Here is a 20,120-nt window from a genome sequence, read left to right on the forward strand (position 1 = left end):
CCCTGGTACATTAATCACCCATTCCTGCCCCTCTCTCAACCAAGTTTCAGTAATGGCCACAATATCGCAGTTCCATGTACTGATCCATGCTTGAAGTTTATCACCTTTACCCATAAAAACTCCTCAGATTAAAATATACACACTTCAAACTATCTGACCTATCATACTGCCTTTCATTACTTTTTCTGATGTCCCCATTCCTATCTGCACTAGCCCGTGGCACAGGGAGTAATTAAGTTTACAACCTTGGAAGTCCTTCTCTTCAGCCTCTTTCCTAACTCTATATACTCGCTGCATAGGACCTCTTCCCCTTTTCTGCCTATGTCATTGGTGCCAATGTGCACTATGACCTCTGGCTGATCTCCCTCCCTGCTTGAGAATATCCTGCAGCCACTGCAATACATAATGGGCCCTAGCACCCAGAAGGCAACACACCTTCCTGATGTCTCTTTTGCAGCCATAGGATCTCCTTTCTGTCCCCCTAACTATCAAGTTGCCTCTAAGTACTGTACTGTCTGATTTTACCCTTCCCTGTCGACACTCAGAGCTGGCCACAGTGCCACCAGCCTGGCTGCTGCTGCCATGATCTGATGGGTTACTCCCCCAGCAGTATCCAAAGAGGTATGCTTGTTGATGAGGGGAATGGCCACAGGGGACCTTAGCTCTCCCACCTATGTCTGAAGCCTGTGACCACCTCTTAAAAAGTCTTGTCTGTAATATCTTCAGGCTCCCAAATGACCTTGAGTACATCCAGCTCCAGCTTCAATTCCTTGATCTGGTCAGTCAGTGATCCTGAATTCCCATATCTGATAGGAGGAGCATTCCATCCTGACTATTCTATACTTAAAAAAAAGACTTACCTCTTTCTTAAATGTGCCTTTGCCTGCTCACGCCAAAGTCTTCACCCTCTTATCACTGGCTCACTCAAACAATGGCTGCTCTGCTTGAGCCAACCCTTCTTTTATTTGCAAATGAGTTTGAGCCTCTGTCCCTGCAAAAGGATCGGCCTTACCTGAATCTACTACCTTTACTCTCTCTCCCGACTTGCGTAGGGGTCTGACATGAACACTCACATTCCTTGCGCCTGAGCCCTTCTTAAGTCTAGCACAGCATTAACCACCCTCCGATATTCTGCCATCTTACCCGTGGCTAAAAAAAATGCAAATATCTCCATCGGGGCTGCAGTGTCTCACCCTGGCATTCTAGGATAGATCTCATGTGGCCCTGTGGACGGATCAGCCCTTGTGCATTCTAAAACATCTAACATTTAATACTGCAGAATATCAACGTACCCTCCTTGAACTCACCATCACCCATAGTCTTTAACCTGTTAGAACGTAAAACAGTACAACACTGGAATAAGCCTTTGGCCCATGATGACTGTTGACCACCAATGAGAAGAATTCATTAAATTCTCATTCATATCCCTGGTTCCACACAAAGATTGCTGCTTGGTCCGTACTTACTACCCTCCTGCTCCTGATATACTTACAGAATATCTAGGGATTCTTCTTAATCTAACTTGCCAAGGATATGTCTTGGCTCCTCTTTGCCCTTCTAATTCCTTTCTTAGTCTCTCCTCTACAATTCTCATGAGACTCACCAGATTGTAATTGTCTGTACCAGTCACATGTCTTCCTTTTTCTTTTATCAATCTTTCAAGCTCAAGTTTAAGGCTACGTCCACACTAGACCAGATAAATCCATAACTGTAGCTTTTTCTCTTCGTTTTGACCCTCCGCCCACACTGAAATGGCGTTTTCTTCCCCCAAAAATGGAGCTTTTCTAAAACACTCTCCAAAGTGTTTAAATCTGAAAATGCCGTTTGGGCGTTGTGTGTACGGGGTAACCAGAGGTTTTAAAAAACCTGTTGTCCCTTTCATCGGTGAAGAGACTATGGCTGTAGGAAATGTTTCCAGGGTGATCCCTCTGTGGGAGTGGGGAAGATGTTGGTGGGGCCACCTGGGGGTCTGTGTGTTCGTATGTGTAGCTATTGTAGTGGCTGTGAGGCTGGTATTGTGGCAGTTTCTCAATGTTCGTCGTCAGCCGGGTCATACTGTCCGTGAACTCCCTGTTGGTTGCCTCCATATGCTCCAGTATTTGTTTTTTTAGTTTTAAGTCCTCCTGCGCGAGAGCCAACAGCTGTCCGTCGTTTGGCAATTTCCTTTTAAGTTTTTCTAATCTGTACCTGGACAAATGCGCACCAAGTATACCACTTCCTCTTCGCTTGTTTTCTGTAGATGTGTCCTGTGCATCCCCAGTAGGAGGCGATTTGCCCAAATACCCATTTTAATGTGGACGCAGGTATTTTCAAAAACGCCTAGTGTAGATGCCTATCATTTTTACGCGAAACCAGTGTTTTCAAAATTATCCAGTCTACTGTGAACGTAGCCTAAGTTTATTGTTACTTGACTGTACTAATACAAGCAAATGAAACAACATTCCTCTGGATCACGGTACGCCCACAGAACATATGTCACATCAACCAAAATATTACAATATAAATAAATTAATGAAATGTAATTCAAAATACACGTCATAAGCAGTACTGGAAGTAGCTTGCTGTCCTAGTGACTGTCAGACTAATGAATACCCTGCCACCACTGAGGTCTCGACAACCTGAGGGAAGAAGCTGTTCCCCAGTCTGGTAGTCCTAGTTCTTATATAATATACTTTGTCATCAAAGATTTCCAGAGCATGCCATATTTTTGGTGCTTATTAAGAATTGAAGACAGGATAATGTTCGTATTTCACCTATTCATGTGTTGGGATGTGGGCATCGTTGGCAAAGGCATCATTTATTGTGATGTGTAGCTGCCTTTGAGAAAGTGGTGCCTAGCCGCCTCCTTGAATGACAGGAGTCATTTCTCTGAAGGTACTTCATCAGTGCATTTGGATAAGGAATTTCAGGATCTAGTGCAGCAACAGTGGAAGAATACTGCTATGTTCCCAAGTCCATTTGGTGTGCTACTTGAAAGGGAACCTGGTGATGTTCCCGTGTGCCTGCTGTTCAACCTTCCTTGGTGGTAGAGATTAAGAGTCTGGAGGTACGGGAGTAAATTGGTTTATTAGTGTCACAAGTATCAAAGTACAGTGAAAAACTTGTCTTGCATACCATCCATACAGATCATTTCATTACATCAGTGCCTTGAGGTAGTACAAAGTAAAACACAAATAGAAAGCAGAATAAAGTGTTATGGTAAAGGTAAAGTGTAGTGCTAGCAGATGGCAAGGCCATAATGAGGAAGATTGTGAGATCAAGAATCAATCTAGCATTCTAGGGAACCATTCGATAATCTTATAGAAGCTGCCCTTGAGCCTGCTGGTACATATTTTCAGGCACACATCTGTGCCCTGGGAGGACAGAGAAGAGAGTATGTCCGGGGTGGCTGGGGCCTCTGACTACACTGGCTGTTTTGCCGAGGCAGCAGTAAGAATCAGTACCTGGATAGGCTGTATTCTGTGGTCCTTCGATTTAAAAAAGTGGTGAGGGTCAAAGGGGACGTGCCAAGTTTCTGCAGCCTCCTGAGGAAGTAGAGGAGTTGGTGAGCTCTCTCAGCCGTACCATCCATGTCATTGGACCAGCACAGGTTATGGGTGAGGTTCTCTCCTCGGAGTCTGAAGCTCAAAACCCTCTTGACCTGGACATCATTGATGTAAACAGCAGCATGTGCACTGCCCTCGCCCCCTCCCAGAAGTCGATCACCAACTTTTTATCATTGCTGTCATTGAGTGAAAGGTTGTTGTCTCAACACTATGTCTGCAGGCTAACTCCTTCCTGAACTCTAAGTTATCATTATTTGAGACACAGCCCACTGCACTAATATCGTCTGCAAAATTGTAGATAGATCAGAGCAGAATCTGGCCATACATCTGTGAATGTGTAGCAAGAGATGGTGAACCCAAGATGGCACACATAAAATGTGGCACATGGCATGCAGCACTGCCCCTCAATTCTTTAAACCGCACCCATAATAATTGAGGGCTATGGGTAACCCTAGGTAATTTCTAAATTAAGTACATGTTTGGCACAGCATTGTGGGCCGAAGGGCCTGAATTGTGCTGTAGGTTTTCTGTTTTTAATAAAAAATCTTTTTAAAAGATTAAATGGTTCTGACAAAAAGTCTTCAGTACTACAGCTGCGATGTTATCCATTCTGGTTGCTTTTGCACTGGCATCTGTGAGGATGATAATCCCAAGATGAACCATTCTCCTGGCATTTTTGGCTAGGCACAGCTGAAAATTAATTGATTGACTGAATGAGATACAGTGTGGAATAGGCCCAGCAACCTCCAATTTGACCATAGCCTAACCACGGGACAATTAATCTACCAACCAGCATGTCTTTGGACTGTGGGAGGAAACCAAACTGGAGCATCCAGAGGAAACCCATGTGGTCACGGGGAGAATGTACAAACTCCTTACAGGCAGTGGTTGGGAATTGAACCTGGGTTGCCTGTACTGTAAAGCACTGTGCTAACCACTATGTTCCAAATAAATGAGCCAAGAGTACTTCACAGATAGTCATCTAATTCATTGTGCTCCTGGTTATTGGTGCTGATATAAATGCTGAGATTATTGTTCCAGTACAAATTATATGAGACTTTTATTTTCATCATGACTTATTTTTAAGAAGGCATTATGTGATTTTTCTGAGTGTTTCAATTAGATATGAAAAGAGTTGGGAGAAGACATACATAGTCAGGTGATTTTAACATAGCACTCAGTTTGAAAGGCCATATTCCAGTTTATAGCTAAGTTATGAGATAAATAGAACATAAAATCAGTAAGACAGGTGAAAGTCAGTAAGGTAAGCTGACATGGTAAAGCTGCCATGTGTCTGCGTGAATTGGTCAGACTTCAATAACAGCTTCCCAATGAAGAACAAGTGAAGTTAATTGGATATCCCCTTTTCACATCGTTCTTCATTGCTTTTATGTTTAAGTCCCCACTTCCCATGCATCCCTCTTGTTTAAAATCTGTTCTATTTCTAGTTTCTCCAATTCCGATGAAACACCAACTCAAACTTTGCTTGCCACAGATGACTTGCTGAGTATTTCCAAACCTTTTCTGTTACAATTTCAGATTTTCAGCATCTGCAAAAAATCAGTATTTTATTTTTGCCTAGTTTCTGAATTTCTTCTGTTTTATTTTGACTGCAGGTTACACTGTTCCTCCAGCTTCTCAACAACAAACAGTACCCAATATCTACCAATCTGCGCAACCAAGCACTTACCCGGGTTATCAGTGTAATGGAAGCTCATCTATTGACAACCTCCACCATTATATGGGATCTCACTATCCCTCAGTTGCACATCATATGGACACGTACCGTTACCAAGTTCCAATGAACAAATTAACCCTGCCACCAATTCAGACTCTCTATCAGCAGCTTTCAAATTCCTACAGGCTCAGCAATAATCAGATGTGTCTGAGCAGATTTTGTAATTATACTGATTATGGTGTGCCAGTTAATGGCTACAATGGTTGCCAGATTGACAGCAGAATAACAAACATCCAACAAATGAGGAGTAATCCTCATTCTGATTCTTCTCAAAATGAGCCCCAACCTACGGAACCTATTTCTAAACCAGTGTCCAATGTGAATCAACAGACTTCAGATCATCCTGCAGTAGCTCATAGCAGCCAGTGCCCTTCATACGTAAGCTCATACCGGTCCAGTGAGCAGCAGCCTGCTAATTCTTTCCAAATAGAAAATAAAGAAAATGAACTTAATATGCTTGGAGCTAATGGTACTTCAAGACTTCCTCCAACAAATAATTATAATGTGGCTAAAACTTCACAAGCAGAGATGCTTGCAACTGTCAATCACAAAGTTCCAGAAAACACCTCTCACACACTTTCACAAAGTAATGCAGCTGCTGCAGAAGAGCATCAGGAGGTTTGGTCTGACAGCGAACATAACTTCTTAGATAAAGACATTGGAGGGGTCGCAGTGGCACCATGCCATGGATCTATTCTTATTGAGTGTGCAAAACGTGAACTACATGCAACAACGCCATTGAAAAACCCTAACAGAAACCATCCAACAAGGATATCCCTCGTATTTTATCAACACAAGAGTATGAATGAGCCCAAACATGGATTAGCACTGTGGGAGGCCAAGATGGCCGATAAAGCTAGAGAGCGAGAAGAAGAGGCCGAGAGACTTGGTTTGGATTATGTGCCTAGCAAATCTTACAGCAAAAAAGCAAAACGAGAGACGGCAGAATCACATGAACCCATAGAACCACCACAAATACGTTTTATGAGGACTCTTGCGCAAAGGACTGTGACATTCACAACCAACTCAGTAACTACAGCATTCCCATATGCCTTCACACGGGTTACAGGGCCTTATAATCGTTGGATATAGCTTCACACTCACCTGGGTTACCTCATTTACTGTCTAGCATTTGGCAAGGCAGCTGTGCTATACCCTGTGGGGAAGAAGCAGTGTTTGATTCAGCACTGGCAAAAGGAATAAAACACCAGCAATTAGAGACAGGCTAAAAAACACTTGCCTTGTATCCTGGTTCAAATTTTAACGAGTGCTCACAGAAAGGACCAAGCTGAAAAGTGTCCTATGCAAAAACTGTTGTATCAGAACATTATTCTAGAATATGGATACATACAGGGCCTTTCTGTAAAATAATTTAAACTAAGTATTTATGCTAGACACAAGTGACCTCTAATGTCATTAATGAGCCTATTCCTAGGAAACAGGGCAGGAACAGGGCCCACTCCTCTGGTGCTGAGTGTTTATACTATTACCAGGGCAGCGTTTGATAACTATACATTTCCATCATGTAGTTTTGATTGCCGAGAACAGTCAGCTCATACAGCTGAAATTGATTTTAATTGATTAATCAGGAAAAAACACTGAGAAGTTTGAAAAATCATGGTGCTACAAAACACTTGATCATCATGGTGCTATATTTAGAGGATTTTTAACATCTTTAATGTAAATTTCAAATGCCATTTTAATGGTTTCATAATTATTAACATTTTTCAGTTGATTAATTGATGCTGAGTTGTCCTCTCATCGCGTAGAGGCCTTTTAACTTAAAGCTACATCTGTATTAATAAATCAAAAGTCTACATTTAAAATGTAGTAAAGTACTTTGGAGGGTCAATGAATTCTGATTCTGTAGTAATCCTCAATGAATCTCATGAAATATTTTGTAAGACTTTGGTGTTCCAAAAAGCACTTTGAATATTTTAAGCATTGACATCTTGAAGGGTGATAAGAGTACTAAGGCACTAAAGAAATATACTGTAAAATAAAAGATTGTCAAAGTACTTTATACTATCCTAGCCATAAGTCAGATATAGGCTACGTGAATACCCTTTAAGTGTCATAGATTACCTTACAGTTTGGGATTTACTGGACACAGTGAAAAACCATAAAAGAATGCCACATAAAACACTGATTCTGGTGCTCGCATACAATATGCAGCTATATTTGTTCTGTTAAAATACAGAAATCCATACAAAATTATGGTTATGGTGCATTTTTTAAGATTCTGGGCTTTCATATTAACACCTATGCCACAGCATGTTTTAGACAGAAGTACTATGGTTATCCTAGACCAATTAAAACATATATAAATGAATTATATATTCGCTCATAGATTTGATTTACAATGAAATGCCAATGTTTGGATAGATTTGTGATGTTTTTACAGTTGCGATATAAGCAGAGTTATTAGGGGAGAGAACTGATAGCGTACCAAGAAAGAAGAAAACAGGGTTAGTTGTATCACAAATGGCAAAATCAGGCAGCTGGCTTGCTGTGGAAATGTTAAAATCATTAATATGTAAATATGAAAATATAAAAAAACAAAAAAAATCAAAACTGTACAGTAAATTAATTTGTAAACAGAATTTTTTTACTTAATTCTTTTACTATTTTAGTACTGTAATATTTTCATAATACTTTCTTTTAAGCTTTTTTCAGACTGGTGCTACTCAATCTGCTACAGTTAAAATGTGAGTGTAGGAAGTGTAAAGGGGGTTGGAGATGTTCTTTCTTGTCATATACCTCAGCTCTTGTACTGGGCAATAGGAAAATGGTGTTTCAGTAGTCAGTAGTATTTTGTACACCATCATTGTTTAATTTAAATAGTCTTTTTGACAAACTTTTTTTTTCCATTTTGATACTTGATAACTTGAAACTCAAGCTTTTGTTCTACAAGATGATCAGGGAATATTACAATTCTTTTATTCTCCTTTTGCTAATACTTCACATGTGTTTTAATATTACCCCTTGTTTTATTTTTCAGGGATTCCTTCATTTTGTTTAATCCCTATTTGGATTTTACATGTATAGTCATTTACATGTACTTGATGCTTCTAAATTGAGTGTTTATGAAGCAATGGTTTTGTTTTTAATCTAAGCAAGAAAGTAATAGTTCTTTTTCCTTGAAGAATTTGAATGATGTATGCACTGAGCTGATATAAGGGAAGGAAAAAAAATGAGATTTGTTATTTTCATGGTGGGTAGGGGGTCAGATTAGTGTCTCATATGAATGAATGAACTTGTGCCACTTGTACAGGGCCCAGCTTCAGTAGCAACATGTCTGTGGAAGTAAAGTGCATGCATAGATTATTGGGTTCATGCTAGCCATACTTGAAGAAGCTTCAGAGTGGTGTTGACATTACTTGAATTTAATTTCAGTTTGATTGATGCACAGCAGTATATGTTGTTTACTTCTCAAGTCAGAGGTCAATATATACTCAAGTGTAAGATACTTAGTTGAATTTGACACTAAAAATCAGTTTTGGTGTGCACTTCATTCTATTCTGTATTTTACTTTGGCTTTGCTCTTTACTGGTAAATTGGGTATGTTGAAAAAGAAAAAGGAAGCTGGTTATAAATACTGTAAGTAATGTACTAAAAGCGGAAAGTTATTTGAAAGCTGTTTATTATATCATTCCTGATAATGCTGAGATGTGGGTCTTTTTAATAAAATTTATATTTATTTAATGCAGTTATACTGAGGTGTGTGTTTATTTTGCAAAGGGAACTGTTGTGCAGGTCAATAAGTGCTATAGAAGTGAGTATTGCCTGCAGATGTCTTTGACCTGTCATTCCAAGCTTCACAGAATCCAGCCCAGTACTAAAAGTGGCAGTTCCTTGTGAGGTGAACTCAGTCCTTGCCATTTATAAGCTTATTTTAGATGCTAACATAGACACATTGGTTTGCACTGAGGCTTTGCTACGATGACACCTTTCAGAACTTCAGGCTTGAACTGCACCATGTGGCTTCTTTTCTAGCATAATCTAAAATTAGTTTTAAAAAATCAACCTTGGTCTTCCACTCTTACCAGAAATTATCTTAAATATCTTACAAGAATATCTTAATTTTTAAATATCTTTAAAAAAAATCTGGCTCTATCCAGAAAGTTATGTATTGCCTCTCTAGTGATTTCTTTGTTGTGTTTAACCCATTAATGAAGTGGGAAAAGAGGTTTGCAGTGTCCAAGCCTCATAAATAAGGACATCTTATTTGCATGCAACACACACAAAATGCTAGTGGAACGCAGCAGGCCAGGCAGCATCTATAGGAAGTAGTACAGTCGACGTTTTGGGACGAGACCCTTGACCCTTATTTGCATGCGTTGCTTTGCTCAGAAAGAACCAGGATTAACTCGGTACTAAGTAACTTGGAACTACTTTCCATAAAGTAACTTTCAATACTTGTTTACATGGTGGCAGTCAGATGTTTCAGCAATAATTCCTTCAAACACCAACTGCTTCACCCTCTGCCTCTCATCAAAACTCTACTCCAATATCTGCCAGTCTCCCTCAAGTTTCTGATATACCACAGCACCTAAACACCCAAACCATGATTTTGTTAGCTCACAGTCATGGTGGTGCCAGTTGTGTGTTGTTGGCATTTAATATTTAACCAGCTATACATTCACATGATACTAGCTTGGCAAGCCTCTTCATTCAGGTCAAAATCTGGACTCTGTATCTAAATTTATTGAAATTCTCCATGCTCACTATATGCAACATTAATCACTGGTGACTGGCAAAGGCTTAGTCAATTCCTCCTCTTCATTATGTCTTGTCTTCTAAATCGGGGTTCCCAACTTTCTTTATGCCATGGACCCCTACCATTAATTGAGGGGTCTGTAGAAGCCAGGTTGGGACCCCTGTTTAGAACAGTGTTGACTACAATTAGTGCATTATGGTCTTCAATTATAATGGGACACAGGTGATGCAGTAACAAGAATAAAAGTTCCAGCATCCAGCTGATCCATTAACAGCAATGAATGATTAAATGGTTAGTGGTTCTGATCTTAAGGAACTTAAGAAAATGAACTTTGTTCTCATTTACAAACCTTACTGGCAACTTACACATAGAAAATCATCATAAAGTGTTGAGTCCTGGCATGATCCAAGAATTATTTAGTCATTGTAGGGAAGGGAAGTGCCTTTGCTTCAATCAAGATGAAAGGAAACAGAGCTTCCATGAAAATGATGAAATGCACAAAGTTGTACAATAGAAATAAACATTTTTATTTGACTTAAATGACTACTATCTAGAGTCCAAAACCATTCTAAATGCAGCTTTTGACAAGGACAATGGAAAGTGAATCAGGGTTCATTTTTTTATTTGCAAAATGTAACAATACATTGCATACCAATAACAAAAATAATTATCACACTGGAAAGCTTAAAAAGATAAATCCATTTTTGACAAATACAATGGTCAATACATTTCTTTGCAGTTGACATGAGCAAGATTTGTTGATCAAATACAAAATCATGGCTGACTGTCAAGGCCAATTATGTCTATTATCTTCATTGTTGATTAATTTCAGGAATTTCTGCTTCCAAATATTTCAAATTTTTTGCAAAAGAGAAACAGTTTATGTTCTTTCATATGATAATATGGTCAATGTTTACTTGAGGAAGTGCCAGTTGTCCACTGCAGAAAGAAGGGGAAAAAAAAACTAGTGTAAGAACAATTGTACCAATACCAGTTGTGCCTGTTTATCTGTGAGGATAAAGGAAGCTGTTTTAGAATAACAGAAAAACAGCCAAATGAATCCTCTTGACTTCTTCCAGCAACAGCTCATTTCTCTTTTCAACATCATGAGCCTCACAACTCTGGAACCATTTGTTGCAATTAAGTGATTGTTAAAAAACACACCTTTGTTTAATACAAACAAATTTATACACTCATTGGCCACTTTATTAGGTACACCTGCTAATCAGCCAATCAAGTGGCAGAAACTCAATGCATAAAAGCACGCAGACATGGTTAAAGGGTTCAGTTGTTCACACCAAACATCAGAATGGGAAAGAAATGTGATCTAAGTGACTTTGACCATGGAATAATTGTTGGTGCTAGACAGTGGTCTGAGTATCTCAGAAGCTGCTGATCTTGGACTTTCAAACACAACAGCCTCGAGAGCAGGGGTCTCCAACCCTTTTTTGCACCGCGGACCGGTTTAATATTGACAATATTCTTGCCGACTGGGGGGGGTGTTCAAGTAAGGTTAAACTTACCTCAACGTGTTTTTTACAGTTAGGGTTGCCAACTTTCTCGCTCCCAAATAGGGGACAAAAGTAGCAGTCAAATCCCGCAACACTTGTGTTTACCCCAGGAAAGACTACTATGACCATGAACCCTTGCGCGGGCACCTGTGTGCACATGCGTGATGTGCGCATATGTGACGTGCGCATGCGCGTACTTGCCGATTTTTTTTCCACAAATCAGTTTTGGCTTAATCTTCCCGACTATACTGTACATACATTATTTCTACTTTATATAGGCTGTGTATTTATCATATCATTCCTGTTTTTACTATATGTTATTTTAGGTTTTATGTGTTATTTGTTAGGTTATCTTTTGGGTCTGGGTACGCTCAAAAATGTTTCCCATATAAATTAATGGTAATTGCTTCTTTGCTTTACGCCATTTCGGCACAAAAGGTTTCATAGGAACGCTCTACCTTAGCAGGGGAAATACTGGACAAGGGCGGTCCTGTATGGGACAAACCAATTTAGCTCAATATGTGTAATTTCCCGGCAAATACAGGACAGTTGGCAACCCTATGTTCAAGTTCAACAGTGCGTGACAGGGAATGAGGAAAGGTGCAGCTGACTCATATCGTTTCCTTGCGGCCCGGTAGCACATACTTTGCGGCCCGGTGGTTGGGGACCGCTGCTCTAGAGTTCACAGAGACGTGTGAGAAGCAAAAAGTATCCAGTGAGTAGCATTTCTGGGTGAAAATGCCTTGTCAATGAGAGAGGCCAGAGGAAAATGGCAAGTCTGTTTCAACCTGACAGGAAGGTGACAGTAACTCAAACAAACCACACTTTACAGCTATAGTCTGCAGAAGACCATCTCTGAATGCACAACACTTCAAACAATGATGTGGATTGGCGAGCAGCAGAAGACCACAATGGGCTCCACTACTGTGGTCACTTTACTAGGCGCACTGATGCATTTAATAAAGTGGCCACTGAGTGCAAATTAGAAATACAAAATATGGAAGTTGGATTCAACACCCCCATACAAAAAAAATCTTAGCTGGAAATCAAACAAACCCAGACAAGGTATGGAGTGCCCACTTCCATTTACAAAAGTAAACAGTTGTGATGTTTATCCAAGTTTGGAATTAAATCATTAAGTAAGGAAGCTCCTCGCTTCACTACTGATCAGGAAAGTTTGCAGCAGTCAATTTCTGACCAGAATCTTACAATCATCCTGGATAACATTGGCTCAAAGTGTCTGTCTGAATGAAACAGTGAGTTAATTTCACCTCCTTATAATTGCATCAGAAAATTGCACGTTTCCTTTTCAAACTTTTATCTATAGTAAATCTCTGATATCGAACACATCCACAATTTTATCAGTCATATTAGCATATTTTCAAAATAATTGGTGGTTGCGTTTAATATACTGCAAAAAAAAAATGAATGATAGGAAGGTGCAGACGCACTGTCAAAAATAAACATCCTTTTTAAAACTACTATGCAATGAATCTCATAACTTTCAAATGAGTGCAGGAACAAGGCTGAGGGAACTGAAGCAGAATAGGAACCAGGTTTGTGGAGTGGGAGCTGGGATTCTTTTAAATATTTATATATTATCATCATTAAAAATTATGGAGACCTTTATAGAGCTAATTTAGTTCCTTTAGAGGATTTTATGAAGCAATTATTTTCTAGATGGAATCCTCTTACACTTTCGTTATTTGGTCGAATTCATGCAGTTAGAATGATGACCTTACCAAAATTTTTATATGTATTTCAAAATATTCCTATTTTTTTAAATAAGAAGATTTTTGATCAGGTTGACTATTATTTCATCTTTAGTTTGGAATAATAAAAGACCAAGAATTGGAAAATGTCATTTACAAAAATTAAAAAAGGATGGAGGTCTTGCTTTCCCTAATTTAAGAATGTATTATTGGGTGGTTAATATACACTATGCATGTTCTTGGTTATATTGGACCGATAAAAATGAATGTCCACCATGGGTTGACTTGGAATTGAAAGCTGTGAAACAATTCTACTTAAGTTCGTTATTAGGAGCTTCTCTACCTGTACAACTAGCGAAAATTTCTATTTTAAATATTAATCCTATGATTAAGCAGTCATTACGAATTTGGTACTAGTTTCGTAAGTTTTTTAATCTTAAAAAATTTAACCTTCTTAGTTTAATTTATCGAAACGATTTATTTAAACCTTCACTTAGTGATCCTACCTTTTCTCTTTGGAGGAATAAAGGAATTTTTTCCTTTATGGACTTGTTTCAAGAAGGTCGATTAATGTCCTTTGAGAAATTAGTAACTAAATATTCTCTCTCATACTCACACTTATTGCAATTTCTTCAGGTCAGACATTTCTTACAAGAATATTTAAGTAATTTTCCATATATACAAGATTCTGATCTGGTAAACACTATTTTAAAGATCAACCGTTTAGTGAAAGGTTTTATTGGGAAAATTTATAATTTACTATTACAACAGGATAATTATCCTCTATTTAAGATTAAGCAAGATTGGGAAAGAGAGCTTAATATGACCTTGATAACAGAGGATTGGTTGTGAATTCTGAAGTTGGTCAACTCTTACTCGATTTGTGCCAGTCATTCTTTCATTCAATTTAAAATTGTGCATCATTATTATTTGACAAAGGAGAGACTGTCTAAAATATTTCCTAATGTTAATAGTCAGTGTGATAGATGTAAAACTGAAATAGCTACATTGACACATATGTTTTGGTTGTGTTCTGTATTGAAACAGTTTTGGAAATCTATTTTTTCTACAATTTCTAAAGCTTTAAAAATTAATTTACAACCTAATAAATTGACAGTTTTGTTTGATATAATTCCTCAACATATTTATGGTATTTCGATATCAGACCAATATGTAATTGCATTAGTTACATTATTGGCTAGAAGAGCTATTTTATTAAAATGGAAAGATGCTTCTGCTCCCACCTTGATACAATGGTTCTCTCAGGTGATGTTATGTCTTAGTTTGGAAAAAATCAGAAGTCGAACTTTTGATCCTCGATTTGACTTTGAGAAAAGGTGGGGCTCCTTTGCCTGCAACTACCATTTGATTTGAGCTAATTAAGATGGTTCCCTTCCGATTTTTGGGTAAATGGATTTGGTTGGCGGATTGATGTCTTTTTTTTTAACAGAAGCTTGTATGGCATATAGCTCCAGGTTTGTGCTCTAAATGTTTTTTTTTCTCTTTTTTTGTTTGTTAGTTGGGTTTTTTTTGTTTTATTAATTTTATAGGGTTCTTTTTTCCTTTTTTCAAAAAAATATAGCTTTAACATTTTGTTTTCTTTGATTATTATTATTGATATATTTTTTGGTTAATAGTTTGACTCTTATTATACGTATTGATATAATGACTTGATTATTTTAATGTATTTTTCTTTGTCAATTTTCAATAATAATTAATAAAAAGATTTAAAAATGAAATGGGATTGTGGAGTGAAAGGGAGCTGGAAGCGGGTTTGAGGAGTAAAGAGAAGTGGGAACTGGGGTTAAGGAGTGAAGGGGAGTGGGAACTGGGGTTGAGGAGTGAAGGGGAGTGGAAACCGGGATTGAGGAGTGAAGGAGAGTGGGAACCGGGGTTGGAGAATGAAGGGGAGAGGGAACTGGGGTTGAGGAGTAAAGAAGAGTGGGAACAGGGGTTGGGGATTGAAGGGGATTGGGAACTAGGTTTGGGGTTTGAAGGGGATTGAGAACTAGGTTTGGGGTTTGAAGGGGATCGGGAAGTAGGTTTGGGGTTTGAAGGGGATAGGGAAGTAGGTTTGGGGTTTGGGAACTAGGTTTGGAGTTTGAAGGGGATTGGAAACTAGGTTTGTGGATTGAAGGGGATTGGGAACTAGGTTTCGGGTTTGAAGGGGATTAGGAACTAGGTTGGCGGAGTGAAGGGGATTGGGAACTAGGTTTAGGGATTTCAAGGGGATAGGGAACTTGGTTTGGGGTTTCAAAGGGATTGAGAACTAGGTTTGGGGTTTGAAGGGGATTGGGAACTAGGTTTGGGGTTTGAAGGAGATTGGAAACTAAGTTTGTGGATTTCAAGGGGATTGGGAACTAGATTTGGGGTTTGAAGGGGATTAGGAACTAGGTTTGGGGATTTTAAGGGGATAGGAAGCTTGGTTTGGGGTTTGAAGGGGATTGGGAACTAGGTTTGGGGTTTGAAGGGAATTGGGAACTAGGTTTTGGGTTTGAAGGGGATTAGGAACTAGGTTTGCGGAGTGAAGGGGATAGGGAACTTGGTTTGGGGTTTGAAAGGGATTGGGAACTAGGTTTGGGGTTTGAAGGAGATTGGGAAGTAGGTTTGGGGTTTGAAGGGGATTGGGAACTAGGTTTGGGGCTTGAAGGGGATTGGAAACTAAGTTTGTGGATTTGAAAGGGATTGGGAACTAGATTTGGCGTTTGAAGGGGATTAGGAGCCAGGTTTGGGGATTTTAAGGGGATAGGAAACTTGGTTTGGGGTTCGAAAGGGATTGGGAACTAGGTTTGGGGGTTAGAAGGGGATTAGGAACTAGGTTTGTGGGTTTGAAGGGGATTGGGAACTATGTTTGGGGGTTTGAATGGGATTGGGAACGAGGTTTGGAAGTGAAGGGGATTGGGAACTAGGTTTGGAAGTGAAGGGGATTGGGAACTAGGTTTGGAGATTTTAAGGGGATAGGGAACTAGGTTTGGGGTTTGAAAGGGATTGGGAACTAGGTTTGGGGTTTGAAAGGGATTGGGAACTAGGTTTGGGGTTTGAAGGGGATTGGGAACTATGGTTAGGGGTTTGAAGGGGATTGGGAACTATGGTTAGGGGTTTGAAGGGGATTTGGAACTAGGTTTGGGGTTTGAAGGGGATTGGGAACTAGGTTTGGGGTTTGAAGGGGACTGGGAACTAGGTTTGGAGTTTGAAGGGAATTGGGAACTAGGTTTGGGGTTTGAAGGGGATTGGGAACTAGGTTTGGGGTTTGAAGGGGATTGGGAACTAGGTTTGGGGTTTGAAGGGGATTGGGAACTAGGTTTGGGGTTTGAAGGGGATTGGGAATTACGTTTGTGGGTTTGAAGGCGATTGGGAACTAGGTTTGGAAGTGAAGGGGATTGGGAACTAGGTTTGGAGATTTTAAGGGGATAGGGAACTAGGTTTGGGGTTTGAAAGGGATTGGGAACTAGGTTTGTGGGTTTGAAAGGGATTGGGAACTAGGTTTGGGGTTTGAAGGGGATTGGGAACTATGGTTAGGGGTTTGAAGTGGATTGGGAACTATGGTTAGGGGTTTGAAGGGGATTGGGAACTAGGTTTGGGGTTTGAAGGTGATTGGGAACAAGGTTTGGGGACTTTAAGGGGATATGGAACTATGGTTAGGGGTTTGAAGGGGATTGGGAACTAGGTTTGGGAGTGAAGGGGATTGGGAACTAGGTTTCGGAGTGAAGGGGATTGGGAACTAGGTTTGGAGTTTGAAGGGGATTGGGAACTACAGTTAGGGGTTTGAAGGGGATTGGGAACTAGGTTTGGGGTTTGAAGGAGATTGGGAAGTAGGTTTGGGGTTTGAAGGGGATTGGGAACTAGGTTTGGGGCTTGAAGGGGATTGGAAATTAAGTTTGTGGATTTCAATGGGATTGGGAACTAGATTTGGCGTTTGAAGGGGATTAGGAACTAGGTTTGGGGATTTTAAGGGGATAGGAAACTTGGTTTGGGGTTCGAAAGGGATTGGGAACTAGGTTTGGGGGTTAGAAGGGGATTGGGAACTAGGTTTGGGGTTTGAAGGGGACTGGGAACTAGCTTTGGAGTTTGAAGGGAATTGGGAACTAGGTTTGGGGTTTGAAGGGGATTGGGAACTAGGTTTGGGGTTTGAAGGGGATTGGGAACTAGGTTTGGGGTTTGAAGGGGATTGGGAACTAGGTTTGGGGTTTGAAGGGGATTGGGAACTATGGTTAGGGGTTTGAAGGGGATTGGGAACTATGGTTAGGGGTTTGAAGGGGATTGGGAACTGGGTTTGGGGTTTGAAGGTGATTGGGAACAAGGTTTGGGGACTTTAAGGGGATATGGAACTATGGTTAGGGGTTTGAAGGGGATTGGGAACTAGGTTTGGGAGTGAAGGGGATTGGGAACTAGGTTTGGGAGTGAAGGGGATTGGGAACTAGGTTTGGAGTTTGAAGGGGATTGGGAACTACGGTTCGGGGTTTGAAGGGGATTGGGAACAACGGTTAGGGGTTTGAAGGGGATGGGGAACTAGGTTTGGGGTTTGAAGGGGATTGGGAACTAGGTTTGGGGTTTGAAGGAGATTGGGAAGTAGGTTTGGGGTTTGAAGGGGATTGGGAATTACGTTTGTGGGTTTGAAGGGGATTGGGAACTAGGTTTGGGAGTTGAAGGGGATTGGGAACTAGGTTTGGGGGTTGAAGGGGATTGGGAACGAGGTCTGGTGTTTGAAGGGGATTGGAAACTAGGTTTGGGGTTTGAAGGGGATTGGGAATTATGTTTGTGGGTTTGAAGGGGATTGGGAACTAGGTTTGGGAGTTGAAGGGGATTGGGAACTAGGTTTGGGGGTTGAAGGGGATTGGGAACTAGGTCTGGTGTTTGAAGGGGATTGGGAAGTAGGTTTGGGGTTTGAAGGGGATAGGGAACTAGGTTTGGGGAGTTGAAGGGGATTGGGAACTATGTTTGAGGAGTGAAGGAGATTAGGAACTAGGTTTGGGGTTTGAAGGGGATAGGGAACTAGGTTTTGGGACTTTAAGGGGATAGGGAACTAGGTTTGGGGTTTGAAAGGGATTGGGAACTAGGTTTGTGGGTTTGAAGGGGATAGGGAACTAGGTTTGGAAGTGAAGGGGATTGGGAACTATGTTTGGGGGTTTGAAGGGGATTGAGAACTAGGTTTGGGATTTGAAGGGGACTGGGAACTAGGTTTGGAGTTTGAAGGGGATTGGGAACTAGGTTTGGGGTTTGAAGGGGATTGGGAACTAGGTTTGGGGTTCGAAGGGGATTGGGAACTAGATTTGGGGTTTGAAGGGGATTGGGAATTACGCTTGTGGGTTTGATGGCGATTGGGAACTAGGTTTGGGAGTGAAGGGGATTGGGAACTAGGTTTGGGGATTTTAAGGGGATAGGGAACGGTTTGGGGTTTGAAAGGGATTGGGAACTAGGTTTGTGGGTTTGAAGGGGATTGGGAACTAGGTTTGGGGTTTGAAGGGGATTGGGAACTAGGTTTGGGGTTTGAAGGGGATTGGGAATTACGTTTGTGGGTTAGAAGGCGATTGGGAACTAGGTTTGGAAGTGAAGGGGATTGGGAACTAGGTTTGGAGTTTGAAGGGGATTGGGAACTACGGTTAGGGGTTTGAAGGGGATTGGGAACTACGGTTAGGGGTTTGAAGGGGATTGGGAATTACGTTTGTGGGTTTGAAGGGGATTGGGAACTAGGTTTGGGGTTTGAAGGGGATTGGGAACTATGTTTGGGGGTTTGAAGGGGATTGGGAACTAGGTTTGGGGGTTGAAGGGGATTGGGAACTAGGTTTGGGGTTTGAAGGGGATTGGGAACTAGGTTTGGGGTTTGAAGGGGATTGGGAACTAGGTTTGGGGGTTGAAGGGGATTGGGAACTAGGTTTGGGGGTTGAAGGGGATTGGGAACTAGGTTTGGGGTTTGAAGGGGATAGGGAACTGGGTTTGGGGAGTTGAAGGGGATTGGGAACTTGGTTTGTGGTTCAAGGAGATTAGGAACTAGGTTGGTGGGTTTGAAAGGGATTGGGCATTAGGTTTGGGGTTGAAGGGGATTAGGAACTAGGTTTGGGGTTTGAAGGAGATTAGGAACTATGTTTGAGGAGTGAAGGGGATTAGGAACTAGGTTTGGGGTTTGAAGCTGATTGGGAACTAGGTTTGGGAACTTTAAGGGGATATGGAACTATGGTTAGGGGTTTGAAGGGGATTGGGAACTAGGTTTGGGAGTGAAGGGGATTGGGAACTAGGTTTCGGAGTGAAGGGGATTGGGAACTAGATTTGGGGTTTGAAGGGGATTGGGAACTAGGTTTGGGGTTTGAAGGGGATTGGGAATTACGTTTGTGGGTTAGAAGGCGATTGGGAACTAGGTTTGGAAGTGAAGGGGATTGGGAACTAGGTTTGGAGTTTGAAGGGGATTGGGAACTACGTTTGGGAACTAGGTTTGGGGTTTGAAGGGGATTGGGAACTAGGTTTGGGGTTTGAAGGGGATTGGGAACTATGGTTAGGGGTTTGAAGGGGATTGGGAACAAGGTTTGGGGTTTGAAGGGGATTGGGAACTATGTTTGGGGGTTTGAAGGGGATTGGGAACTAGGTTTGGGGTTTGAAGGGGATTGGGAACTAGATTTGGGGTTTGAAGGGGATTGGGAATTACGCTTGTGGGTTTGATGGCGATTGGGAACTAGGTTTGGGAGTGAAGGGGATTGGGAACTAGGTTTGGGGATTTTAAGGGGATAGGGAACGGTTTGGGGTTTGAAAGGGATTGGGAACTAGGTTTGTGGGTTTGAAGGGGATTGGGAACGAGGTTTGGGGTTTGAAGGGGATTGGGAACTAGGTTTGTGGGTTTGAAGGGGATTGGGAACTAGGTTTGGAAGTGAAGGGGATTGGGAACTAGGTTTGGGGGTTTGAAGG

The 20,120-nt window shown here is 40.9% G+C and overlaps 2 protein-coding genes across 3 annotated transcripts in view; one reads left to right on the top strand and one right to left on the bottom strand.

Moving 5' to 3' along the window:
• Positions 1-8,978, top strand: part of LOC134357478 (methylcytosine dioxygenase TET2-like) — a 188,568-nt gene extending 179,590 nt beyond the window's left edge. For both annotated transcript variants that reach the window (XM_063069096.1, XM_063069097.1), the window contains one exon: positions 5,162-8,978. In XM_063069096.1, coding sequence (XP_062925166.1) covers positions 5,162-6,375 — 1,214 coding nt within the window. In that variant the 3' untranslated portion in view covers positions 6,376-8,978. The remainder of the gene's footprint in view (positions 1-5,161) is intronic.
• A 1,630-nt stretch (positions 8,979-10,608) lies between these two features.
• LOC134357479 (inorganic pyrophosphatase-like) overlaps positions 10,609-20,120 on the bottom strand; it is an 81,986-nt gene continuing 72,474 nt past the window's right edge. Inside the window, exon 11 of the mRNA XM_063069099.1 lies at positions 10,609-10,942. Within this exon, the coding sequence (XP_062925169.1) occupies positions 10,917-10,942 (26 nt within the window). The 3' untranslated portion in view covers positions 10,609-10,916. The remainder of the gene's footprint in view (positions 10,943-20,120) is intronic.

This window comes from Mobula hypostoma, chromosome 16 (assembly GCF_963921235.1).
Source record: "Mobula hypostoma chromosome 16, sMobHyp1.1, whole genome shotgun sequence".
NCBI classification, from domain to species: domain Eukaryota; kingdom Metazoa; phylum Chordata; class Chondrichthyes; order Myliobatiformes; family Myliobatidae; genus Mobula; species Mobula hypostoma.